This window comes from Streptopelia decaocto, assembly GCF_964273445.1.
Source record: "Streptopelia decaocto genome assembly, chromosome: 2".
Taxonomy (NCBI): Eukaryota; Metazoa; Chordata; class Aves; order Columbiformes; family Columbidae; genus Streptopelia; species Streptopelia decaocto.
In genome coordinates, this window is record NC_138655.1 from 71,619,420 (window position 1) to 71,647,008 (window position 27,589).

Genomic DNA, 27,589 nt, shown 5'->3' on the forward strand with positions numbered 1-27,589 from the left:
ACTTTATGACAGTGGAATCAAATAAATCAATATTTAGGAAGCTCAGACCAGAAGATTGAAGCCATTAATGATGACTTGCATTAAGCAATTTACTTTGTGCTTAGCATTGTTTAGCTAAGCTAATCATGGAACATTAACCTTTAAAAATTATATTGCAAAGCATGTTGATCCCATTCGTGGTTCTTAATGCTTTTAGCTCTGTAAACAACATTTGACATTTACCGATAGTAATGTCACAGAAAAATGTTCTCCCATCATGCAAATAACAAAGGTTTGAATTGTTTTCTCTTCCTTTTTTGAGGAAGGAGTTGAAGATTGGCAGCAGTGAAGACTTTTTTTTTTAATGGTGAATTAAACGATGATATCACTGTAGACATCATTAGAAGTTAAATGTTTAACACTGAAAAATATTAGGCAAGCATTCAGACCTTTGCAGTGGCCACAGTTTCCACATTTCATTTGGATTAAGCAAAAATACTTAAAAAAATGAATTTGAGAAAACCTGTTTCTAGGGTGCATTCTCATCCTAAATCGCAGAAGCACTGAATTACACACATAGGTATGATCCTCTAAGCAGTCCTATTGCTTTTGCTCTGATGCTTCATATGTTTGTACCTACTTCTGATCTTTGCCTTCAGGTAGTGCTGTAATATAAATATTCAATATTGAGAATGAAAGAGAGATAACAGTAATTCTTGTTAGATTCAATGTTTACCACTAAAATTTCCTAGTATCTTTCTTAACAAGAGTTCTGAGGAACAGTCAATCTTAATTTAGTCTGCCAAACTTTTTTAAATCTATGGTCTGAGCACCACTCCTGCTCCACAAATTTCTTTGAATAATCTACAAAATGCAGTTAAGAAAGTTCAAACGTGTTATGCGTCAACTTGCTTCACAAAGTTCCAGGGATAAGAAGAACACTGGTAACCACTGAAAAGGAACAGGCTCAGTAGCAGTAGTAATCCATGATAGTAGTACAAAAGTGCTGCAGATCTGCCATTACATTTGAGTTGGAATATGTTTCTTTAGCTTCACAAGACATAACATTTCAAAGTGTGTGAGCTGTATTTAGATGGCATGTACCTTGAAATACAAAGGTGTTTAATACCCACCCATGTTTACACTTCTATTACAACCAAAAATTGTTGGAAAAATCTGAAGAAAGTCACATATGCAATGAGGCCTTGGGGACACCAAGTGAGAAGAACAAGTCATGTAAACAACCACCTCAAAACTGAACCATTTTTGTAGAAATGTTGAGATTGTTGGCTTTTGAGAGATTTTGCCACTGATAGATGTAAGTTGCCCTTTTAGATATGTAACTCGATGGAAGATATAAGGATATAATTATGGAGTTTTTCTCTATTAGTGTTAAATCTAAACTAGAATTGGGCCAGCACAGAAAAAGGCAGTAGTTCCATTCCTGTATCACATACTATTGCTAATGTTATTCTTAGGAAAAAAGGGGGCTACTGCAGCTTAACTTCAATTTTGAGAATTTGTTGGAGCTTCAAGTAGATTCCTGATATGAAGAACTGCTGTTAGGACATAGCATAGAATTTAGAAATGTAATACTCACTCTTGTTAGAAGTCGTTGTTGCTGCATTCACACAGCTTGGCAGAAACTGTGAAGATGGGGTCTACATTTGCAACCAGAAGGGCTGGACCAGCCCAGCCTCATCTGAAAAATTAGGCTTTACTATCTTGTGGAAGGAGGAAGGAACATAACTACTGTATCCCCTTAGCAACTCATGCAAGATTTAAAGGCTTTTCAAAAGTCCTACGGATTTATCTTTTCCATTCTTTGCTGACGCTGTTGAAGAATGATCACAGATCATAATACAGCACTTTCCTTAGTAATGTCTTCTGAGTTGTTCTGTCACACTAGTCCAAGTGGTGTAGAATCCTACTTTTCATTTCAACTGGTTCTTTAATCTTACTTTCTAGTACATGATGATTTATATCTAAGCAGCTAACAGCAGAAAATGAAACACAGTATCAATTTAACATAGTAATCAGAGGCTAAATTTAACAATGTGAGGCTAAACTGCTTCTGAAAAATGACGTATGTCACTGCAGGCTGTCTATATGACTATGTGCATACACAGAATATTCATACAAGATATATGTATACAGTAAGCATACGAAACACATATGATGTTAAGCATTTAGTTCTGATTTAGTTCAATGGAAACTGAGGGTTCCGAACTCCACTTCAGAGATTCTCACAGCATCCAGTCATAGGTATCTATTTCATGGGGGAAATGTAGCATTTCCTCCAGAGCTCTGAAAGTTTGGTTCCATAGGTGTATTCAGAAAATGAGACTTCAAAAAAGCTTCAGCTCATTTTTCATTTGCTTCCCCTTTGATCCACGATATTGGTTTTGATTCAGAACACTTTAACGGTAACTGTTTTTATTTACTTTGTCAATAGTCTGATAAACTGTTACTATTATGGAGCAAAACCTTTTCAATACACAATATGCCTAGTGGATCATGAATTTTATGTTGATATAAAATAACTTTTTCCCTTTTTCTCCTGACAGTTATTCCCGATTTGTCTGTATTAGACCAAACTTTTACTCTCTTTATTACTGCTAAACATTTTCTAAATTCAAAGAAAGACTGACTCTTTCCAGTCAAGTTTGCAGTACAGAATACATGGTTAAGGGAAATAAGATTTGCACTAATATGTTAGCCTCTTCCAAAGCATTAGTGTGTTACAGTTTGATTCTATGCTACTCTTTGTTCTTTCTCCTCCAAAATTAATGAATTAACTTTAGACTTATGGGCATTTTGAAATAAAATGTTAGACCTGTAGGCCATGGACTGGTGAGATATTAAACATAGTTTTTAAACTTCCTTCTACATTACTTACAAAAAGAGGAGAAATGACACAGCTGACCACGCTGCAGTTACTTAATGCTGCTGTAAATAGTTCATAATAAGCACGTGGTACATGTGATTGTGCTGATAAATTAAAGGGTGTGGATTGTTCATCATCAGTGGAAGGAGTGGAACAAGAAAAAAACCCTCCTGATTGCAGCTGCAAATGATAGCAATTTTTCCTTCCTGCATTAATGAATGTAATTCATGTACTGCATATTACTTCATTCAAGAGCAAAATTCTTACATTCTATTCACAGGCTTAAAGTATTTTAATTAAGAACATCAATGAGTAATGACAATCCACTTACAGAAAAAGCAGAGAAAGATGCTTCTTTGGTCATGTAGAAGGAGCTGTGATCTGAATATATTTTATCAGTGTAATAAACTCATTTTCTAAAACTCTTTACCAAAATAATATCATTTGAGACGTGTTCTGTTTTATTTGTCTGTTTTCCCCTTCTAACCCTCCTTTACATGCAGTATTTGACTGCAAACCTGCATTTTACACTCTAATGATCAAATAACTTCATTATCTATAAACATCAGGAATTAAAAGAGCTTTCAGCATCTGAACTTGAACACAACATACACAAAACTAAAATAATTCATTGTCTAGAGACTATAACAAATTTTAATGTGCATTTACAGAGTAAACAGAGGGCTGAAAGGGGTTAAATCAGTGAAAGTGAAGGTATGTATTACAAAATCCACACAGTACTGAATTACAAACTAAAAAATTATGTTTTGTCAAAAAAGGAAATAAGATGTCTATTGGTGGCACGACATATAGATAATATTAAAAACTGGCTTGCATGAGGACCAAAGTATGTCTACTCTGAAGTTATATCACACAGACTGTAAGCAATTTACAGAATTTAAGTTAGTTTTGCATATACAGGAGTTGCAAAATTAGAGAAAACACACTAAAAATAGAACGCACACACACACAAAAGAAAAGGTGTGTATATATATATATAAACCTCCATGTAATCATCAGGGGTTGGCCTAAATCAGTAACTGCCACCATTGAATAAGAAATAAACAAAAATTAAGAGGGGAAAAACCCATGGAGGAAAAGAATAATTAAAAGAAAAAAATAAAAATATCGTCATCTGTTTTCCAGAAACGACATCCTCTACTCTGCTTAGCTGCTTTGTAGAATTTCTTTTCTCCTCTCTATTCCTCATGAAAAAAAAAAAAAAAAAGGCTTTTTGATAAAGTTTGTGGAGTTTTATTTGGATCAATATTAAATCACTATGTTTTGTTTCATTATTTGGCCTCTGCTTCCAGGCTGGAACGGTTCTTTCAGCGTAGGAAACCAAATGTCATCCATGGTTAATTCTGTAATACTGATGACTCGCAGGCCAACCCCTGAGAAGTAAAAGATGAGGCTTCTCCTTGCCGAAAGAAAAGGAAACTAGGTCTTGCTGTTACAAAACATTTGATTACATCACACCAGTTCTCTTCAAATGAAAGATCAGTGATACGCCAAAGAAAATAAGATATATCAAGAAAACATGTGGTATCCTCTTCTTTATTATATTCATTTATTTTATTTATTTAGTATTTTTATTTGTACTTCCTGAAGAAGGTGCTCCTTGTGTAGAGATTTAGAGTACATTGGGTGCAGAGTGGTGGTTGGAGGTTAGGGTCAACTTTGCTGTCCGCTCCGTGGATTTTACAGGCGATTTGCTCTTTGCTTTAAGAAGAGAAAGTGATATTGGAAAAAGTCAGCACTTTTAGATTAAAGCAAAGCACCCTTCACAAAGCCACAAACAAGAAGCAGGACAGAAAGTCCATGGCTTGTAGCTATCCTCGCACCTGCGGAAGAAGTTATAAGATATTCGCTCATCTTGCAGATTTCCAATGCTCCTTATAAGGCTGTTTTAAACACATACATTTATATATTTAATTAGCTTGCCAGGTTGGCTCTGGTGCCCATGAATGTCTTGGCATGCACTGCAAATAACAACACATACAAAGTATTTCAGTCCCGAGGAGGTTTTTGTTTTGCTTTGCTTTTGTTTCTTGTCTGTCTTTTTAAACAACATTATCCAGTGAAACCATATACCAAGAGGAACAAACCCAAACATCTTCAACCTCAGAGTGTTCTTTACAAAGTAATTTCCAGCATCACATCATTGACTTCTAACAAAAAAGTCATCTAGTGGCTAGTTAAATAATATTTTCTTGTAAAACAGAGAAGATATTGGCAAATGGCTGTGCTATTTACAATGGTGAAACAATGCTAAAAGATTTGGAGTATTTATTTTTAAGATTTTTTTTTCTTTTTAAAAAGCTATGAAAACAATGATACATGTCATTATTTTTTAAAAACATGACTTCATATTTTAAGTGTGTCATCAGAATAAAAACATTCACAACTAGACTAATTAAACAGAAAGGTTTTCACACTAAGGACATGAGAATTTAGATGTCTTACATACCAAGTCTCAGTGCTTGATAACTCTCTATATAATAAAGGATCACATTCAGAATTTGAAACGTTACTTGAGCTGAAAATCATAAATTTAATTTGGTTATGCTATAAATAAAAGTTCAAATTATAACAGGTTTATGCATGATTAACAGATTTTATATCTGTGTTGTATACTTGAAAAAGATGAATGTTATTGATGGTTGCAGGCATCAATTCTATAACCAATACTGGTGTTATAAGCAGTCCATAATAATGCTGGACTTTTAATAACTGGTTATTTTTTAAAAAATCTAGTTATCGTGTATAAGCTATTTTTTAAATGAATTTAATGTTAAACTGAATGCTGGATTTCATCGCAGCCCCCAAAAGCACATTTATCTTCTCATTAAGAGTATACACAATGAAAGCAAAAAGAACTCAAGGCAAATGCTCATTTTTAAAAAGTTTTCAGATGTTTATCAGTAAAACATTTCTCTGTATCTGCTCTGTTTGTAAGTGTAGCCAGAAGTCTTTATGTTCCTCTCTTTAGCAAATTTTCCCTTCAAAAACAGGAATTAAACTAAACCCTGAATCTCTGAACACTGCTTCCTTTTGGAAATACACGATGTGAGATGTTGCATATGTAATATTTGCCATAAAAGACTCTTAGTCCTCTGTCACATACACAAGGGCTTCTAAGTAACAGTGATATTTCAATTATCCATGTGTGAACTGCATTTCTAAATGAATATTAACTTTTAAATGGAAATGTGTCTCAAAGAGATTACTAAGATTTTTTAAGAAGTCCAAGGGAACTCTGAGCTTAGTTCCTGCTGGACGTAGACAGGAGTAGGAAGCCTGCTTTTCTCCTGCCCATCTGATAATGCTAGCCTACCTGTACTACACTGCAGTAGTTTGCTGGGCTTCTCAAAACACTTCTTCTGTATTAGAAAGAAGAAAACACACAGGCAAATTTCCTTCTTTACGTGGGTTGTTCTCATACAGGTAGTATTTACAAGCTTGCGCCCAAGAGCCGAGTTCAATTTCTGGTTGTGATTTTATTGCAGCGTGGTTTTGTTCTCTCTTTTCTATAAGGTGTAAAATTTGTCATTTGATAGATTTTTATAAAGGCTTTTCTTTCCTTAACTAGGTTAGCAGAACTTAGTTAGAACCTTTGTTAATGTTAGATCATGTTGTGATGTATTGAATTATTTTCACACATTTTATTCTATTTCAATATTTTTTTGATTGAACTAGAGAAATACAGTGCTCAAGACAATTCTAAAGAGGTCTTTGGAGATACATTTCCTCTGCACAAAATATGTACAATGCAAATAAGCATAAATACTCAGAAGAGTCTCATGAATATTTTTAAAAGAGCTCTTCTAACAATTAATGGCATTATAATTTGAGAAGTAGAAAGCTGTAATGTGTGGAAGAGAAATAGTATGACATAAAATACTTTTGACTTAAAACTATTTCACAGTGGGAATAGTAGTACCATAATATTTGCAGGCAAAACATTCTCTGATTGTTGACTTGTTTTTTTTTTTTTTTCCATACAAAAAATCTGTAGAGCCCAAATTTAGTGGTCATATATTGCAAACAAATGACAATTTTTTTATTTCTAATGTTCAGTCTCTGTATAAATCACAACCTCTCTCCAATTCATATCACATGTTTTACATGCATATTTTTCTGTAAACAGCAAGTTGGTTTTTCTTTATCTTGCAAAGGATTTAGCTTAGTATGCATGCTAAAGTGCTAAAGCATTTTGTTTATTTGTTTGTTTTCTGGAGATGTCTAAAAGAGCTGTATTTTTTTTCTCTCATGAACCCAAGTATTTATTTAGATTTTGGGAGGGTGAAAGCTGCAAATATAGAATAATGACATAGCAAAACTGAAAGCAGCCTTTTTAGATTTTTTTTCCTTTTTCTATTCTGACACATTTACTCATACTCTATTATTTTGCTTTCCATCTCAATAAAGGATAAGCACGCATAAATAGTCAGAAATTTCCATTTTGACTGCAAATCTAAAAGTTATAGGGTGTTTAAATCAGAGATTTACTTTCATTATTTTTAGACTTAAGTCAGAGGCAAAGTACAGATCAAGATCCAAATACAAATGTCTCAAAAATACAGAGTATCCAAATTCAGAGTTTTCATGCAGCTTATTTTTTCATGTACAATTCTGATCAGTACATAAGTAGTATTACTGGAACTGTGAGCATGGTAATATAAGTAAGAAATGGTCAATCTGGCTGTGAATTTGCTAAATCAATTACTTATTTCCCTGTAGTTTCTAACATTATTTTATAATTAGCATAATGAAAGGTAAAAGAAATTTTATTGCAGATCAAGAACACTGGGAAAAACTGGACTACAATTTTGTTACCCTCAAAGACTGCGACCTGGAAGAAGAACAGTAGTATGTATGCTTATATTCTTTCTATGTTATTAGTGAAACTCTACTTATGTGTGGATCAGAGATTCTCACATTTTGACCTATCGGCCACAGGGATCCAGTTAAATTCTTCCTGACAGATGTAAATGTTCATGTGTTGTCCTTTGTTTCCTGCCCATGACATACATCCAAAAGAGAAAACATCCATGAAGTCCTTAGTCTTCTCCTGTACACAAATGCTGTATTGCCAAAGGCATGTGATCATGAAATAAGTTTCTGTATAACAGCATGAAAGAGTAGTTCATGCCATTAAACTCTTTGAAACTGTGATTTATTCCAATATATGGCTTATTTAAATGCTAGGCAAACAGAGAAAAAACAGAGTGATAAATAATTTTGATCTTAGTGTTTAAAATAATAAACTACTCTGTCAAAAATGCTGAACCATATTTCATGGCTCATCATTTATGGATCAAATAGCTAAACATCAATTTTGTTCTGTTAACGAGATTAATTTTAGAGCATCTAAGTATAAAATAAAGCCAGCAGAAGTTGTAAATTGTTAGTAAACCCTGACTGATCAAAAACTAGTTACTCACTGCATGCCTGAGTAGCTATATCCTTTGCTTTCATTAAGATATTGATCAGAAAAAATTTGCGTACAAATACATGGGATTTTGGAAATCAGACAGAGAAAAGCAAGTGCCGGTTTCACAATTTTGTCCGTTTATTTGTCACAACTGGACAAAGCACTGATGTGTATACTAAGTAGCTGTCTCAGGCCCTACAGTTTTAACATCCCCTATTTGTAAGAGTACCATACATGGTTAAACACTTTGGGTCTCAAGTAGTTTGCATATGCATGAGTTGAAGTTCAGCAAATTTGGCATTCCTTGTGCTTGCTGTGGTTTGGAAGGTCTTTGGGATATAATAGCCTCCTGCACTCTGAGCTTCAATAACCATCAGAGAGTCTGAAAACTGGATTCTTACAGTTACGCTTTCAATGAGTAGTATATTGTCATATAAATAACAGAATGAATCTGTGAATTCAGCAGCACTGCTTTAAAGTTTTAATAAACATATAGGTTTAGTGAGTGTATCCTTGTGTTTCCTTTAGCTAGTAAGCCACTGACTAAAAGGGAAGACTAAAGCTTGAGTCGCCGTTTTGTGCTGACCAGGACAGGAAAAATACAGCCAGTCACACAGAAGTCCATCCTAGATCCTCTGCATGTATTACATGATGCCAAAATACCCCTGTGTGTATATGGGGGATATATGAGTTAATTTTGTTGCACTACTGGTTTCTGAAATCACAGGTGTGTTGAAACCTTGGAAGTCTCATTTATCAGGAATTTGTGCTGATATTTTCCACCTTTACGTGCCTGGTTTGATGTTTTGCAACACTTGGTTTTGCTTTATAGTATTAGGTTTGAAATAGCCTTCTTGTCAGTGCCACTTGAAACCACATGAAATCATAATTTTCCATTATTTCCATGTAAAGTAAGTAAAAATTTGTGAAATACCAGCTTTATTTTCACTGGGAATATTAACGAACCATAAGACTTTTTGGAACACATTTACAGTTTTACATCCATAAATATAGGTGAAATCAAGTACAGTTTACTTTATTTGAAGTTTTATTTTATTATGTCTCACACAGGTTTTAAATAAATAGATTCTTCCTTTCTGGTTTGCCAATTGCTAATTTCTTTTTTTTTTTTATTCCTCTGAATTGCAGAAACCACAGTTACCTGTAGATCTCCTGTACTGCTAGAATATATACCTACACTCGGGAAGAAAATTTCCCTTCCACCAACATAAAATCCTTCTTTCTCTCCTCGAGGGAATTATTCCTCATGTGTCTTTTAAGGTTTAACCACCTGTGTTTGATTTTGGGGAACTGAATGACAAAAGACGAGCAAGTAAGTATCATATTCAAGCCTCCTCACGCAGACACATTTGCTTAGGCTTCCAGTTCATCTTTCTCCATTGGCTGTACAGTAGTCAGCCTAAAACTGTATCAATGGCTCATTACTGTCACCATACAGGGCAAATTAATTTATCTTACATGCCAGAAGTTCTGAAATGCTAGGGTTTTTTTTTTTCATTTTAGAAGAAAACTACTGCTTTAAATCCCTAAACATATAACTGAAATGAGAAGTACATCAACATTTATAGATTTCACACTGTTCTGATTAAAATAATAAAAAATCACTGTTGAATTTCAGTACAGTGTTTCAGGATGATGAACTGGATAGTGTAGTTGGCTTAGTCCACCTCTAGTGTAATTTTTGCTCCTTCTTATATCCTTTATCCTGTAAGTCACAACTTCTTTCTCATGAGTGTATTTCCTTCTGTTTTCATATGCAGCTTTGTTTAAAATGTATTAATAAGTAGTTCAGGACTAAATAATATTTTGCATACTAGCATGATTAGGAAATCGTGATACAGTTTTGCGTAGACTCATGAGTGTCATTCATTTCTGTAGCAGTGATCCTAAGCTTTCTTCAAATGTTTATGTTTCTCAGAAACTTATTTAGGCTATTTTGGTCTGAAAGTCTAGCTATCTGGACAGACTATTCCATCAAAAATTCAGCTTCTGAAATTTTCATCTTTCTAGCATTTTCATGTGATATTCTCATAAACAAGCTTAGAGTGGCAAAGTAGCAGTAAGATACCCAACTGTCTCTGAAGGTAATATATTGTGTAAAGCATGTCAGAGTCAAAACATTTTTTGAACATAAGGCACACAGCTTCAGATATACCCAGAAGCATATTCCTCCTTCTAGCAGCTTAAAACTTTTTGTGTGTGTGCAGCTACCTCAAATGTCATGTGTTCAGCCAAGGATATAGTGACTTCTTGGTGTCTCTGAATTGTTTAGTAGCTGTACAACTATGTACTTCCATCACTATATATTTACTATACTGTGGAAGCTTTTTTTGTCTTGATACTCAAATTTCCCTGACTGACTTCGTTTTCTTAGAAGAATAACATTCTGCCTGCCTAAGCCTCTCAGTCACAAATGTTCAGACATCAGCCATTTGTAGCAGGTATCCTAATTCTCTTCCTCCCTTTGGCTGGTGTTTGAGCCTGCAAAGTTTTAAAGTTGTTTTTTGTTTCTGAGTTGGGTTGTTCGGGTTTTTTTCTTTACATGTAATCTCTTCAAATCTATAAGTAATGCATTGACTTCAGCTGTTTCTGTTTCAGTGAGAAAGTACTTTGGAGAAAAGGGTTTCTGAGAGAGGTGTTTGCAAATAGTCTGTGAAACACCAGTGTTAGTTACTTAAATAAAAATAGTCAAGTGAGAAGCAGTCGAATATCCAGTGCCCATTGCAACACTTAAAAGCTGAAGGAGAGTGGCACAAGCTCAAATAAATGCAGGCCCTAAATTGGTTAATTGATATTGTTTGAAAACCACTGGTAACTGCTTTATGATTGCTCTTATCAGCACTGGGCACCTTTCACTCTCATTCTATCCCTGAAAACCATGGATGCAAAATGTCTTAGACCGTTTCATAATGTGTGACAGAAAAATATTTAAACCAGTACATTTCTATGTATCTGTAGAAAATGCCTGATTGCAAAGCAAATGTATTTTTTTTTGTGTTTGTCCTGTGGTAACCAATCCTCATCCATTTGCTTACATATAATTATGGCCCATCCTGAATCAAGGTGGGAACTTAGGCTGTTAACAAAAAATCTTCTTGAATTGACTCTTTTGTTAGTAACTGACTTCTGCTGTTGTAACTAAACATGGCTCCAGCACAAATTGCTCAGCGTTTTTGTAATATATAAAATTGTGTGTATATTTGATATATGCCACATTATAATTAAACTGTTAACAGAGCCATTTCTGAAAGACACCTTAAAGTTGCAACAAGAATTTTATTTGAAGAAAAACAGAACTGATCTTTTCCTCCTGTGCTTTTTGCATCCTGTTCATCCTTTCACCTTTCAGGAAAAAATCTTAAGTGGGATGATACTTAACATTACTCTATCATCTTCAACAGCACTGTCATACCAAGAAAAACATATACAAAGAGGGTTATTAGAACATAGATAGAAGGAAAATTATCATTCTTTGTAAATATTTCAGCATGAGATATTCAATCCTTTTTCTCCTTTTCACACCTGACACAGTTTAGGCTTATGTTTGACATCCAGTCAACCTGATCTCCTTCTATTTATATAATTTATGTAAGAGCTATTTTCATGCAACTCAGCTAAGCTCCCATTTATCTGTATCCATCTGACTGGATGACTGTTTTCTTCTGACTGATTCCTAGATGGTAAGTGTTTTGAGGCAGGGACTGTTCTTCTGATCCTTTGTTTGCCTGGTGGATAATGCAGTTGTTAAGGAGATTAGAACAATGCCTCTGACTAACAGAACATACCTCTGCCTAAGGGCTGTGACTCACCAGCTCTTAATGGTTTTAGCTGGAGCAGTTGAAGATCATAGTACCTCCATCTCTTCATTTATCTTAATTTAACAACCAGATGTTTCAATTTATCAGCCATCACAAAGGCTTTATTTAATGCTTAACACTGTGAGCTGAGGAGCAGGTATCTATTTTCTTCTGTCATCCAGGTTTGGGGCAATAATTTCTGCTTGGGGCAGTACAGGGACGTTTAGTGTTAACATTTTAAACTGTAAGGGCTAAATCAGAGTTCACAAGTCAAGATTTCACACTTCCTGTTACTGTGATATTAATACAAATTAAAGAATACGTTTTCACCCCTTCAACAACAGTGCACTGGTTTAAAAATGGTAGATTGTGAGAACGAAACCTGATGTATTTGTGCCAAATCCTGTATTAATTCTATCTCCCCCATGTTCTCTATTGTTTTTTTTTTTGTTTGTTTTTTTTTGTTTTTTTCAGATTATTTTACCTTTCTTGTTACAGTTCTGAGATGTGGGATGAACTGTCATCACGAAATTCATTCGTCACTATTCAAAGACTCTTCAGATATAAGATGGTCACTGATCAGTGCATATTGTATGCATGTGAATAATTCAACAGAGTACAAAATTGGTAACTGACCTATTATTTTGGCAGAGTTTCAGACAAGCATAATGCTATGTGGCTGTATTCTCAAACAGTATTATTCTACTAAGCGGCTTTGCACCATATGAATGTCTAGCTCACTATGAGACCTACTGGTAGTTCTTGGCTTCAAAACTGATTTATTATTGCTTCTTGGTAAAACATCTTGCCCTTTTAACTATTTTGTTCTTTGTTTTTTGGTTTTTTCAGTTGCACAGAATGAACTGGAGATACACTGTGTTTTGTAGTCATGTAGAAGTTACTTCTACAGTCATTATAGACCTATGGCAGTGATTTGGTGGCTCAGTCAGTGTCTCAGGCAACAGCAGCAGCTGAGGGAATAACAGTAGAAGTAGGACTGGCAGCAGAAGTAGCATACAGATTGCTACCTGTATTTTTGTTGCTGTTGATGAGTACATGAATTGCATGTATGAAGCACTGGCAATGCTGGCTGTGGCAGTTAACTTTCACATTTTTATTCTTCTCAGCATATTAGGCAGCTTTGTTTCAAGACAGTAGCATTTGTCAGTAGGTGGGGGACCAAATGTCGGTGAGATGGATCAGACAGGGCAGCAAGTTGCACTGTCAAAAAGTATGATGGTAGCTTCCTTATGATAAGGTAAAATTAAGGGTTTAGAGCAGAGTCTTCACAAGGCCAGTGGAAAGATCATCAGCTACTCTTCAAATGACATCCAGCTTTATCATCAGCAAAGCAGGATTAATTGATTATTACTGTAGTTGTAAAGAAGGTTATGTGTCTGGAATATCTTTGAAGCTCATTAATTTTTAATCAAATGGAAAATCCCTGTACAGAGAATAAGAAAATGCTAAGAGTGTTGAGCTTTCTAGCTAGTCCAGCCTGCTGGACTAGCTGTTTCAAAGACAAACACTAGAAAAATTTTGATCAAAGTTAAAGAAAAAACACACAAAAAACCTGAAGCAATAAAATACATTACCAAGAATGCCCTTTCCCCCTGAATCTGAATGAGCTGAAAAGAACAATTTTCAGGTATTTTCCTTCCCTTCATTCTGCTTCCAGACAGCTTCGCTATCCTAAACTTCTTTAGGTGGTAAAAGTAAAGCTTAGATTCTTCTCATAATTCACTTTCACTTTATGAAGAGAAGTGAATTCATCTTCATCCTTTTTCTATTTTAAAGGAACACTGTTGTTATGGCTTCAGCAGAGATGTATCCATTCTCCATAGGAGATCCTTCTACCCATTCTTTTTTAATTGTAAGTGATGCAAAGGATTTTTATAATGAAGTAGGGCACCATAGGTGGGAAAATTTCTGCTTCTCATCTGAAACAAGTGAAAATGTCTTCTGCTTTGCTGTAGATGTGTCAAGTAACAAATGGGTTGTGTTCGGAAGCAAGGAAATCCCATTATTTATTTCAAAAGCAGGCAGTCACATATGCTGCCATCTCTGATGGCCCAGTGAAAACTGCTGGATTGTGTAGCAATGAAAGGCAATTTGAGTGAGCTGATGAACAACTCATAAACAGCTCCCCCCAGTACCACCTCCCCCCGCACCCCTGGAATTTTTATTTTCTTCTCTTTCTTTACTAAGTGTGGCACATCTGCAACCTTTCCAGTGGTTAATTACCAAAGATATTTATATCAGACAGGTAGAACAGAATGACTGTGATTCTGATACTCAGGGAACTCCTGTGAGATCCCCTACCAGATCTTAATATATCAGTTTTGCTCTAAAGATAAGGTGATTTTGAAAGGTTCATTTTAAAATAGATAAAAGAAAGGAAGAGATGTGATTAAGTGCATATGTAGCAATGACAGATAGAGAAATATACTGGTAAGGTTACTAAAAGAATAAGAAAGATCTCAATATACATGTGTATAGATAAACAACAATTTACATGGAGACAGGGCAAAATGAAATTTCTTAAACTTTGTGCATTTAGTTCCTGCTGTGTCTGTCCTTACTGTTTCTGGATTGGCTTCATAGGAGGCAAATATGTAGTTCAGCATTCAAAGACAGTTTTCCATGTTTTCGTTCATATAATCTGCATGATATATGGGTAAGCAACTGCTCAAGAGTATTTGAGGCTATGTTTGAATAATAATAATGGAAATCTCCATGGAGTCTCCTTTCCTGCAGTAGGCTGTTTCTAATCTGCAATTATCTGCTTTCTCAAATTCTTTCCTACTCCTGTTTGTGATTAGCTAAGGCTACTTAACGTTTCTTCCCAAACACCATGACTTTTACGGGAATATGAGTTACAGAGGATATAACATGTTTAAGGACAGAATCCTTTACTATCTCAACAAATCTGAGATTATTGTGATTTTCTTCTGTCATTCAGTATTAATGCTTAACCACAGGATAACTAATGATAAAAAATATCTCTGATTTCAGAGATGTTACATTTAAAACTAAGTATACCCAGTACTCAGTCTGGCATGGGCATGTAGGATTGAACAACTGCTAAAACTAGTAGAAAACCAGAAATGAACACATATTGGTTTGAGAGTGCTTTCTTGAACCTGTGTTTTTGTAAGAGGAATAGAAATTAATAGAAAGGTGACAGTGGTGTAGTATCAGGAATTGACAATGTCAGGGACAGATGTTTACAAAAAGTAGACACCATTTTGCTTGTGATAACAGTTAGAACTTCAGATCCACCAAATCCAGCTTGTTTACTACTGGGTTGAGTTGTACTAAGCACTAGGAACAGGAATTTAAACACTTAAACACATTTGGTTCTAAGTATGTACATATAAGAAATTAAGGTATGAGATTTCTTGAAAGAAACATAAGACAGTAGTGAATTCATTCTGCATTGGAAATCCTGGCCTGAAAACAAACAAACAAACAAACAAACAAACAAACAAACAGGTCTTAGCTGCTCTTAAGACCTTGCTTTGCCAAATGAAGTTATCTGGAGAAGATTCCAGTTCTCAGAAGATGCTTACAGTTTCAAGGTCAACAACTAACTTGTTAATAAGGCTACATAAATTAACATGGTTAGAATTTATCCATTGTTCAGAGAAGCTAAAAAAGTAGAGTGACTTTATTGCAGAAAAGAGAATTAAAGTGCAAATTTGAAGTAAAACCAAAGATTGCAGTGTGTATGGGTGTAAAATAGGATAGTCCTTGCATCATCTTTTTGCAAAAAAAATTCTGAGAATGGCTGAATAAGTTTCAGAACAAGAAGAAAAAAACTCTCATTTGGCTTTTGCTTTAAGGCAGTCCTAAGGAAATACAGAAATTTTTGCTGTTCAACAATCACAGTAATGATTGCTGCCTCCCAGCCTTATGAGAGCTCACAGTTTCGAAAACAGCAACTGCAAGAGCCAAATTCTTTCTCTTAGTGAAAAAAAGCAGAAATATTGGCTATCACCTTGATGAAGGCTAAAACAGACTTTTTGTCCTTTCACTTTAAGAAGAGGTGTAACACAAAAGAAATTCCAGAAAATCCCAAATTGGACATAAAACTTGTGCTTACAATAGGTTGATATTAAAAGATTCCTGGATTCCGTAGGTAAAAATGGAGGCTGGAAGGAATGTCATCAGTTTATCAGTATCAAAAGACTGAAGAAATGCATTTGCCTTCTCCTCTTTGCATTCTAGCCTGATGATCAGCTTCACAGTGTGTTTTATGATGTCAAGAAAGAGTCCAGCTTGTTCTATCTTAGGTAAGCACTACCTTTTCCTTTGTACTCCTTTTCATGTCACTCACTGCAACTCTGCCATCATCACAGGGACAATTTTGGCATGTAGTTAGGTCAATAGTTGAATTTGTTACTTCAGGAAAGAATGAAACGTTGCTAGAAATGCGAAGAATCTGTATGTAAGCAGTCAGAAAATGGACCTAAAGTCACTTCATTTGTAGTTATTCCATCTTGAGTTCTCTGAGCCTGCTCTTCTTGACTCTGAAAAACAACTAGTGGCTTTGTGTGATCTAACAGAGCATTGGCAGAACAGGAAGAGTTTGGGGGATATACACATTGTCAGCACATCAAATTCTGCAACCCCTTGTCTTGCTGTAAATGCTGAGTGACTTGAATACAGACAGCAGGGTTTGTCCAGATCTGTATCTTTGAAAGAGTAAGATTTAGTGCAGCCTGTAGATTATTTTCCATCCTTTTATATGAATTCATTGCAGCTCTTGGGCCTCTGTTAATTGCAACATTGCTTAGAGTTATAAGGCTCTGTGATAACTTTGTACTTTTACCTTTTGACTAAGATACGTTGTTACGAATTATGCATTAAAAAAATGTCTGTCACTCCACCTACATAGGACATTTTCTGGATATATGCAGATTAGCCTGTCAGATTACTCAGATTCCTCTTAAACTGTGATGACTTACTTCATTTGCTGCAACCCATTAATATGAAATGAAAGGGTCAATCTGTGTTAGTGATGACTTTTGCTTTTGTGACTTTTTTGACTTTGAAGTAGATGTTTAGTGCTTCTCAGTATATTATTTGAAGACTGACTGTGGGAGATGCTCCCTTTAGCTCTTTCTTCCTATATTGAATCTCCATTATGCTAACAATAACAAATATCTTTTTTACACTCATATGGCATTTTTCAGAGCAGTGCAAAATGCTGAATGGACCTCATATCACTTTAATATGTCAGTCCTGGCTATATAACTCCCTCATAGTTATCACAGATATTCTTACTTTTGAGTAAAATAAGAGAATGGCAGAAATTTCTGTCCAGTTAGGAAATGCTGATATTTTAAAATGGCAGTGATTGTACACTGCTTTTCTAGTAGTACCTATTAAATACCTATTGTTAAGAAATAAATGAAATACTGCAGTGTGCTTCAGGATATAAGGAGTTACGCAGAATGCTATCTACCTTTCGAAAATAAATTTTGGGGACAAAATAATTATATATTCAGAACCAATCTTCTTATATTAGTAGCCAAGTTTTTCAGAAAGAACTAAATACAGATTTTCCAATAATTTTGCAGTGTCACCTTTCCCTCTGCTGCAAATGTATTTCAGAATAGTCTCTGAGAATGGCAGTAAAATTTATTGCTTGCCAATAACTATGCACCAGGTCTCTAATATTGGAGAATATTTGATACAATTACCTGTGGTTAATAGTACTTCTCTCTTGAAGCAGTATTGATGAAGTCAATGTATTACTCAATGTGAACAAACACACCACGATCACCCCCTATGTCTTTCAAATACAAACATGTGGTTAATAATGATAAATTTGTATTCAGCTATGTATCCATTCTAGGCTGGACGGATACATTGTTTGCATGTAATGTATTTACACAGCAGTCTTGTGCATGCATATATAGTTGGCATGATGCTGAAGAAGGGAAGAGTTTCTCATTCTCATTCTCATTCTCATGAGGAGATGGTGTTGATTCAATATCAGAAAAAGAAGGACTAATACTCTCTATGACACCTCCTTTCTGTTTTTCTGAGGTCTCACAAGCGGTCTGCCCTTCCTCAGCTGAAACTACTCCTCAAAGCTACATAGAGCTAAAAAAACAGTAGCCTTGTGCTCCCATTGGTATTTCTATTGGTGTAGAGTAAGTGTAAAACAGAATGAAAATCCAAATCACGCCGTATCTGGAAAATCTGGCCCAGTTTTTCTCAAGTAAAGGAAAGCAAATCTTGGTTCTCAAGAGTTAAACTGATGTTAATAAAAAATATCACCATTAATTACTGTGTAGAAAGTTGCCACTACATTGAAATTAAGCCTAACAGGTAAGTTTCACCTGTGACAAATACAGCATTAATCTGTGCTTCATCATAAAACAAATGAATTAATGAACTAAATTACATTATAATCTGTTTAATTTTTAAATTATTTATGATTGGGATTATCTGTACTTGATCTGCAGTAATCCTTATTTAAGGAAAGAGATAGAAATCAAGTTTTTCTATGGTTTTTGGTTTTGTTTTTTATTTTTCTTAATGGCATCTTTCCATGTATTACCCTACTAGCTCTCAAATAACAAATGTCTGGTAACCAGGCAAGACATTGCTTGAACTAAAGACATAAACAATGTTATATATTCAATTATATATCCAAAGTGATTTAGTGGATGAGCTGTTGTGTGCACACTTGGGCCACAATGCAACGTAGTCTGTAGCTACATATTTCATAAACTCGTGAATATTTTAATTAATGTCACATAAATTAAAGAGACACCAGATTTTTCTCTTTATGGACAAGTCAGCTACTTTGAAATGTGTGAGTCCAATAGAAAATAAGTGATATATACATTTCTCTGAAAGGAAGGCTATGGTAGAATGATGATTTTCATAGAATCATAGAATTTTAAAACTATTGAAATATTTTTTTCTTTTAACAGTTTAAACATTTTTAGAAGAGCTAAAAATAGAAAGTGGCTCCATTTCAGGGAAAGAGAACAAAATGCAACTATTAAATAAATACTTTAAAATATATACAGAGCTAAAATGGTGGTAGTATGTGCATAATATTTTCTAATTTAAATAAGAGTTTTCATATGAATAATCGTATTGTTCCAATCTGTAATGAAATGTATTTTCCATATCAAAACATTTTTCTAATAATATGTCTGTAAGATGAAACTGATTTCACAATAAGTGTGCTATGAAATTTGTTGTATTTCCAGTTCTTTTTGATGACATGGCATTTGCTAGCAGGAAAACGATGCATCAGAACAAACTAGGTTAGCTTCCACTATAGATTTTAAGCTAGCTTGTGATCTCCTGCCTTACATTGGGCTCTCGGCGTATACAGAAATAACCCAGAAACCCTTAAACTTGCACCATTTGTTCACCGGAGGATTTTTGATCATTTACAATGTCTCAATTTTTTATCCTGTTCATCTTTCTATTCCTATCATAAAATGGTCAACAGCTCCTGTATATTCCTGTACTTTTCCATAACTGTGAATTTTACTGTATCAATGTAGAAAATGCAGACTTACATTACTTATAGATTATTTATATCATGTTGTACAAAATCTCCCAAACAAAATAGGTAAATATGTTCATTTCTATGTGAAAGATAATTCAGACATCATTGCCATTTAAGGCCTGATTTGAAGCTAATGCTCAAGCAGCTGAAGATGACAGACCCACATTCTCTGACAAATGCATGGTCTTTCTGAAGCCTAACACAACAGACAAACAATCTGGGGTATCTAAGGTCTGTTTAGAGTTAGAAAACAAGTTCAATAAGATAGATGAAAAAAGCAGATTAATTTCACTAAATGTTAAAGGAATAAAAGTTAGGTGACTGGTGTAAATCAGCTTATGAAGAAACAGTTCTCAATGGGTGTTTTATTCAATTTATCATGCACATCCATCTTAAAATGACATGAGGAATAGGCCCAGAAAGAAGGAGGAATAAATGAGCATCACACTCTTCCTAGTCACAATTCCTGGTTACCTTGTTGAGTTAGCCTCTTTTTACATGCTGGTAAGCAATCAAATGAAAGCTCAAAATGCTTTACCATACCTGATTGTGGACTTTGTTTGGGGATTTTGGCTGCTGCTTCAGGGCTGGAGGTGGCACGCACGCGCTGATTGGCAGAGTTATGGATGCTACTTGGAACAGCTGCTGAGACATTTTTGCGAGGTTTCATGTCTTGCAACCACATTGGAGATGCCTCAAAGGCTTGCATTCGCCGAGAGTGGCTGTTAGCGTTGACTTTGAGAAATGCCTGGGCCTTGTATTCCTGAAGGTCTCCATAGTTGGCATCGGTCACCCTGCACTCATACAAGCCTTCATCCTTTTTCCTCACTTTTGAAATCTGCAGCTTGTGGGAGATGTCATTTCCTTGTACTTTCACTGTCTGTAAATTTTCCAGGAAAAACAAACAAACAATCAAATGTGTTGTCAGGTATTATTCCTTTTCTGGGAAGACTCTACCAATATAGAGCCTGTTCAGAAAAGTCAAGTGCCAAAATAATCAGTGGTGTGATTGTGCTTACTGCAAGGAAGTTGTATCAAGGATGAGTATGATTATTTGTATCTGTGAGAATGTCTGACATCTTCTTTCCAAAACTGTTTAGATCGTTTGCTCTGACATGCTAATTGGCCTCAGAAAAAGCCAAACTACCATGCTCATTCCAATTAATTGCTTAAGATCATGAATATTCTTAATGAGCTTTCTTACATAAACTTAATATCTGTGTACTTCATTGGTTAAACTTTTCCAGTTAATTGGCTTTATTGAATAGTTCAGTTTTTGAACTAGTGCATTGACAATTTTGTTGGAGATGTTTGCCAATATTTAAACTTCTTTAATAACATTTTATTAGATTAGCTTGTAGTCTTTAATTACATTGAAACTACATATTTGACATTAAATTTGTCTCCTTCAGACATGTCCAAACTTTTGGTATTTTTTCTTTATTAACCATAACAAGACAACTTGTCTCAGGCAGTTCCTTTTGTCTCATTTCTGTAAGTGTGTACTTACAAAAACTCAGCCATCATTTCTGCAGCACATATTCTAGTAGCATGTATTCAAGATCATTTTAAAAGCTGTCAGATAAAATAAGACTAATTTATTTTTAATTTGTTTTAATATCTAAGGGTAACACGATATACTTTTGTCTCACATAATTAAAGCACACGTGAGTAAATTATACATCCAGAAAAGTGTGATAGCTATTAGGTTGCATTAGGGAAAGTAACATAGATTCCTTGCTGTGTGTTTATCACGTTAGATAATTTATATTTAATTAATTGGCTATTACTCTTTATCTGCATTAATATCTGTTGCCCCACAGGAAGACAGTTGGAAGAGATTCAGTGGGATAGAAAACTTCAGTTTTCAAGAACTCCTGAATCTGATTTACTTCCACCATTACATAAACTTGGATGCAAATGTTGCTTTGTCTCATATCAATGACAGGCAATAAGGAAAAATCAGAGTGATGAATATATAGTAGATCACAAAAAAGGAGAACTGTTAGATTGAAACTAAGCATGTGTTATTGGTGATTATGTAACACATTGTTTCTAACAGTTTGGCGTGCTGCGGTAACCAGTGTTTGCAAAGCACCTGTTCTACCTCCTTGATAAATTTAAGGGCAATACTTGTGAATATAATATTCCTTTAAGTTACTGGATGGACTTTACAGCCTGTTGTGTTGTATCCAGCTCTGAATTTATACTTGGCAAACTGAGTTGGAAGTATGGATTGCATACTTTCAGGCATAATGTATGCAATATTAATTACACAGAAAGTGCTGGATAGTTATTTAAACCTTATTCAATAATAATATATCTCTACTGAACAGCTGATATTCAACAAAAGGATTAAAGACAGAAAGTAGAAGAGGATCTGTAGGTCATATTCTGTCTTCGTTTGCTCCCATGCAAGATCTGCAAAGTTAGAGGTGTCGCACAGTACTAATGAAAACCCGAATTTGTTCCGGGTTTTGCATTTGAAATTCAGAAATTGTTGCAGTCAGCTTGTATGCATGTTATCGATTTATGCCAGATTACCATTTAAAACCAATAGAAGTAGTGTATTTCAGCACAGTCTAACAATACATTTAGTATATTTTAGCATTTCTTTAAATAATTTACTAAATGCACTTAAAACTTTGCTCTTCTTTTCATGAAGATACTTTGCAGTAGTACTAATGGTGACTGTGTGTCATCGAGAGGGAAAAAAAGAAAGGCTATGTTTGTAACAAATGTATTTAGACTGTTAGCCTAATGTTGACTTATTTTTAGTTTCAAATATAAAATGGTTTACACTGTATAGATATCCCATAGTAGAATCATAGAATGTCCTGAGTTGGAAGGGACACACAAGGATCACTGAGTCCAACTCCTGTCCCTGCACAGGACAACCCAACATTTCACACCATGTGTCTGACAGTGTTGTCCAGTCTCTTCTTGAACACTGTCAGGCTTGGGGCCGTGACACCTCCCTGGGGAGCCTGTTCCAGTGCTCCACCACCCTCTGGGTGAAGAACCTTTTCCTAATGTCCAACCTAAGGCTCCCCGGCACATCTTCCTGACATTCCCTCGAGTTCTGTCATTAGTCGCCATTGTGAATTATCATATATAATGAAAAAGATACTTAACTTGAAAGATGGAACAAGCTTTACAGCTTATACTGCGTCACAGATTGTATAGACTACTGTGGGGATTTTGAATGAGCCAGTATTGACAAAGAATAAATTATCTGCTAGAACTTCATATAGTGGAACAGTATCCAAAGACCACACGTAGGCTTCGTTTGTAAGATAGTCTACAAATGTAACTACAGATATGGTTCATGACACAAATTGTTTATAGTGTATGGTGAGAAGTATCATAGGAAATATATGGCTAAAATAGATATATTTTGAATATAATGTATCTGAATTCTCATTTATAAATGCATTTCTGCTATACCTAGCTTCACTTTGACCTGATGTAGTCACTTGGTTAGTTATTTGCAGGCATCAAAGAGCAGCAGAGTAAAGGATTTAGCAGAAATTATTCACCTCTGTCTGTTTTAAGCTGTTTTAAACTTTGCTGGTACTTACAGCCTTGGCTGCAGCTAAAGGGGTTGTGTTTGAGAAAGAGAAACCCGCTTTGGGCTCATAAGGACTACTCATGCTGCAGTAAGTATCCATGTCTTTCCACTGCAGTAAGCACCACACCATGATCGCACCACTATACATTTCTTGGCATACTGAGGGAAAAGGGTCTGAATGCTTCTGAGGTCAGTGGCTGTAGCTGTGCCTAACTCAGGATACAGGTCTGCTGGGGAAGGCACCCTTTCCCTGGACAAGGGCTGGAGCAATGTTACTCATGATTTTGTCAAGACAACATTCTGGCTCAGTCTCCAGATTGGTAACTCTGGTGTCAGAACCTCAGTTTCCTAAGAGTCTCAGTGACCAAGAGCGGAGATCAGTCCTAACACGGAGGTCTTGTCAATGCAGCCTATCTGCTTCACGGGGTGGAAACAGAGTCTGCCGAAGGTCTACCGCTTGGGCATCAGTTGCTGACGCCTTCGTGCTCAGGGGTCCCCAAGGGTGTAGGCTGCGTGGGGCAGGCCTGTCCTGGCTCCCTCTGTCGGGGTCGGCGAGAAAGGAGCTGCGGGCTGCCTGCTCGCTTCAGCTTGCAGCTCGGATGGGGAGTGGATGAGGGGCGGGGGGAACTGCCCCTCCGCACCCCGCCGTGCCTGCTCCGAGCCGGCCCCTGGCAGCGCCCGGGGTGGGCTCTGGCTCAGGAAAGTCCCCCCCGGCTGGCAGGGTCTGCCCGCACCCTGCGGCGCCACTTACGCTGATCTTTGTGCCGTCGCTGTCCAGGTCCCGCTCGGGCAAGAGCTCCACCTGCAGGGAAAGGAGCGATGCCGTGGGTTGCCGCCCCTCGCCCCGCCGCTGTGGCCACCCTGTTCCGCGCCCCGCTTCCCGCTCCCCGTCTTGGAACCCGTGGAGCTGCGAGCCGCGTCTGCCACCTACGGGCCACGCCGGGGACAGGCGGTACCGGTCGCGGGCCCCGAAACGTGGCAGGGAGGCATTGCCCCACGAACGCCTGAAACCCGCCCGACTCGCGTGGGCGTCTTTTCGAGGCGGCTGAACGCCGAGAACGGTGCGGAGGTGGCAGTGGAGGACGGGAAAAGCGTCCCTGGATGTCAGTGTAAGTGGACATGGCCAACTCTGAAGGCTGAAATTGCTCTGCTGTATGATTTTTATTTTTTTTTCTTCTCTGGGGCATAGGTTTTATCCTGCTCCCTACCCATGCCCCCCCCCCAACTCCCTCCCGCCTCAAATGTGTGTCCTCCTGTGGCAGCTGCATGCAGACTTGGGGCTGCCAACTCAACTGCACTAGCTGTAAATTGGAGGGTACTTGTAGGATCTTGCCATTTGGGAAATAAAAAATTTCCTCAAGGAGTAGTCTCTGAACAGCTGCTTTCCAAATGGAAAATAAGAGATGGGAAAATAAATAAATAAATAAATAAATAAATAAGGCTTTGTAAATCCATGTGGTTTTGTGAACATCCCTATCTGCCTCCTGAGAGTGACAGGCACCAAAGGCACCATCCCTTGAGATGGATATTTTTCTCTGTAGGTTCCTGAACTATGATTTCATGGTTAAAATTAAGTCCCTGGGGAGATTCAGAACCTTTCTCTGCTCCCTCCCTCACCCCCTTCTCTTCTTCCCTCCCTTTCTCTCCACCCCTTCTCCTGCAGCATTTCCAGGTGGTTTGGGAACCCCATGGCCGAGGATCAGTACCTGAGTGCCTGTCACCTCAGCTCCAGCCTCTTGGTCCTCAGCCGCCCGCAGAAACCACCACTGGATTTCAAGGTACACCGAAGAAGAACCACTTTGGAAAGCACAAGACATCTCCACGTTCTGCCCTTCAGTGGCAGTGACATTTCGGGGAAACTCAGTGAATTTTGCTGCAAAACAAATGCATAACATGTTGGGATCTTCTGTTACCTACTCATTGTATATTCTCTGCTTTTTCTTCTTTCTCTCTCTCATTTTTCTTTTTAAATAAATTATCTGTTTTCTTTTCTCATTGTCCCTCTTTTCTGATTTTCCAGTTTTCCTACACATTATCTCCTCCAGTTTCTCTCATACCCAGGTATGCCTTTCTTTATGCACAAATCCACCTTCTTCACACTCTAAATTCATGGGAGATGCGACAGACACCCCCACACACACTCCGTGCTCCCATGGGCTAGGAAAGTTTCACTTAATTAGGTCCAAATACCCTTGGGCAGAATGCAGTATTTCACTAGACTCACTGAGGGATTTTGTGCAAGACCAATTTGGAAGAGGAAAAAAAGTAGACCAATTTATTGTATTTTGTAGGGCTGAGCTGCAGATGTGCAAATTGTTAAACCTTCCACAGCTGGCTGGAGCAGCTGTTGGAAGTGACAGTTTCTTGAGGTGTGGGTTATGACCACTCAACAAAATGCTTATTACAAAGGCTTTACCTGAGCTAGTTACTCTCTTTGAGAACCTCTACTTGCATAATCAGAGCAAGAAGAAATACATCTTCTGTTTAGCAGTCCTGACAGGCACTTTCTTGAAGTAACGTTCACCTTTATATCTCAGTCATTTAACAAATGGTATCTACCCATTTCAGCATACCACTGTTAGGTTTAAAATCTAATCCTGATGGACCTAGTCCAGGACACCAGTCTTTTTAAAGGTCTCAGTCTTAACTTTCTTCTCATCCTCTCCTGTAACTTACTTTAAAATTGTGCAACATAATGAACCATGATAGCCAAGTAGAGGGGGCTACAGATAATAAGTAAAACCTGTGTTTCAAGAAGAGGAAAATTTTGAAATACACTGCAATGTTATTTTCTGTTATGAATTGTTACAGATTGACTAGACCACATTATGATGTGAAAGAAAATATTGCTCATTGTCTCCTCCTCTCTTTCTCTCTCTTTATCCAGTCTTCCTAGCTAACCTGGAATCGGTGGGATAATCTGGCAATACACTCAGCCAGTGTTACTCCATTCTCCCCTTATGTTCGAGCTTGGCAACAGATACTTAGCAAAGCTACCAGCTTTATATTTCACAGTGTCCCTTCTTCTGCATCCCCTGGCACTCAGCAGTTAGTGACTGGTAGTCACTGGTTAAACTGTCAAAAGGACTGTGCATTTTCTATATTCGAGGTTCCAAGTTGGTTTTGGTTTTGTTGCTTGTTTGCGGTTTTTTGTTTTTGTTTTCTTTTTCTTTTTTTTTTTTTTCTGTCTGTTCGTTCCTTCGCCTCCTGGTCAGAGCGTGTGAGTGGCATGGGGGCGCGGAGGGGAGTACTGCCAGCATCCTCCCGGGGCGCGCAGCCCGGCAGAGGCTCGCAAAGCCGATGGGGAGCTGCCGGCAGGGAACGGCGGGCGGGGGACACGGAGCCGGGGGCGGCGGGCATGGACCGGCGGGCGGACACAGGGGGCGGCAGGCGAGGGACAAGGAGCAGGGGGCGGCGGGCGGGGGGCGGCGGGCAGGGAGCAGCGGACGGAGGGCAGGGGGCGGTGGGCGGGGGCAGCGGGCGCAAGGGGCGGCCCCGCGCGATCTGTCCATGGTGCTGACACGGTCGCCGCAGCGTCGAGGTCCCAAACAACTGGTTCCTGCGGCGCCGGGGCTGCTTGAAATGCAAGGCGCGCCTTTCGGCGAGGAGGGAGGAAGGCGACGGGGGTTGGGAGGGAGGTCTTCAAAGAAGTCGGTTTTGTCTTTTTCTCCCCCCCCCCTTTTTTTTTTTTTTTTTTTTTCTTTTTGATGAGGGGTGCAGATAAACACGTAGTCACAGAACCGAAATAAAGGTCTGACTCTGAGGATTGCAGGATAATAGAGGAGGAAAGGGGACGCGGCACGAAAGGAGACTGCAATATTTTAAAGGAGGCAGTAGATTTAGTCATCCGGTACTCGGTCTGAATGCAGTAATTATGCATGCACGGATAGGTGTTTATTGTATGCCTACATGCATATACACAAACATGCACAACCCAAACACATATATGTCCATTCAAAAACACCCCTTTACTCTCCTGCAAAGTGCCTGTAATCTGCCTCTTTATAATCGAGTGAAGGAAGCCTGTTTTATTCCCACTTTGAGGAAACTTCTCACTGTTGGTCATATTTACAGACAATTTTTACACTAAATGTAAACCTGATGCTTGGTGTCCTCATCTCATATGCATTGTTCTTATTTTTCTTCTTTTTATTCTTTTATCATTCTCTTCCTCCCGCTGCCCACCCCCCCCACCCCCCCCCCCGCCCCGCGTTCTCAGTCTGTTTTAGCATAGAAAAACACACATACGTATTTGACAATAAGTGATCTTACCTTGGGTAGAAAGTCCTTGTTGAATATACATAACTGAAAAGAAAATGAATCCAACATAAGCTAGAAAGATCCCCATCAT

General features: G+C 37.3%; 1 protein-coding gene across 2 annotated transcripts; it reads right to left on the reverse strand.

Annotated features, from left to right (window-relative positions):
- Window positions 1-4,499: 4,499 nt before the first annotated feature.
- VSTM2A (V-set and transmembrane domain containing 2A) lies at window positions 4,500-27,589 on the reverse strand (the record flags this gene model as incomplete). Of its 2 annotated transcripts, none has more annotated exons than XM_082044694.1 (5): window positions 4,500-4,588; window positions 20,211-20,547; window positions 23,990-24,040; window positions 24,945-25,111; window positions 27,511-27,589. In XM_082044694.1, 5 exons carry the CDS (start codon window positions 27,587-27,589, stop codon window positions 4,500-4,502), a joined length of 723 nt encoding a protein of 240 aa, XP_081900820.1. The 2 variants fall into 2 exon arrangements, with proteins under 2 accessions (XP_081900820.1, XP_081900821.1); XM_082044695.1 differs by lacking the exon at window positions 4,500-4,588 and adding an exon at window positions 4,634-4,710.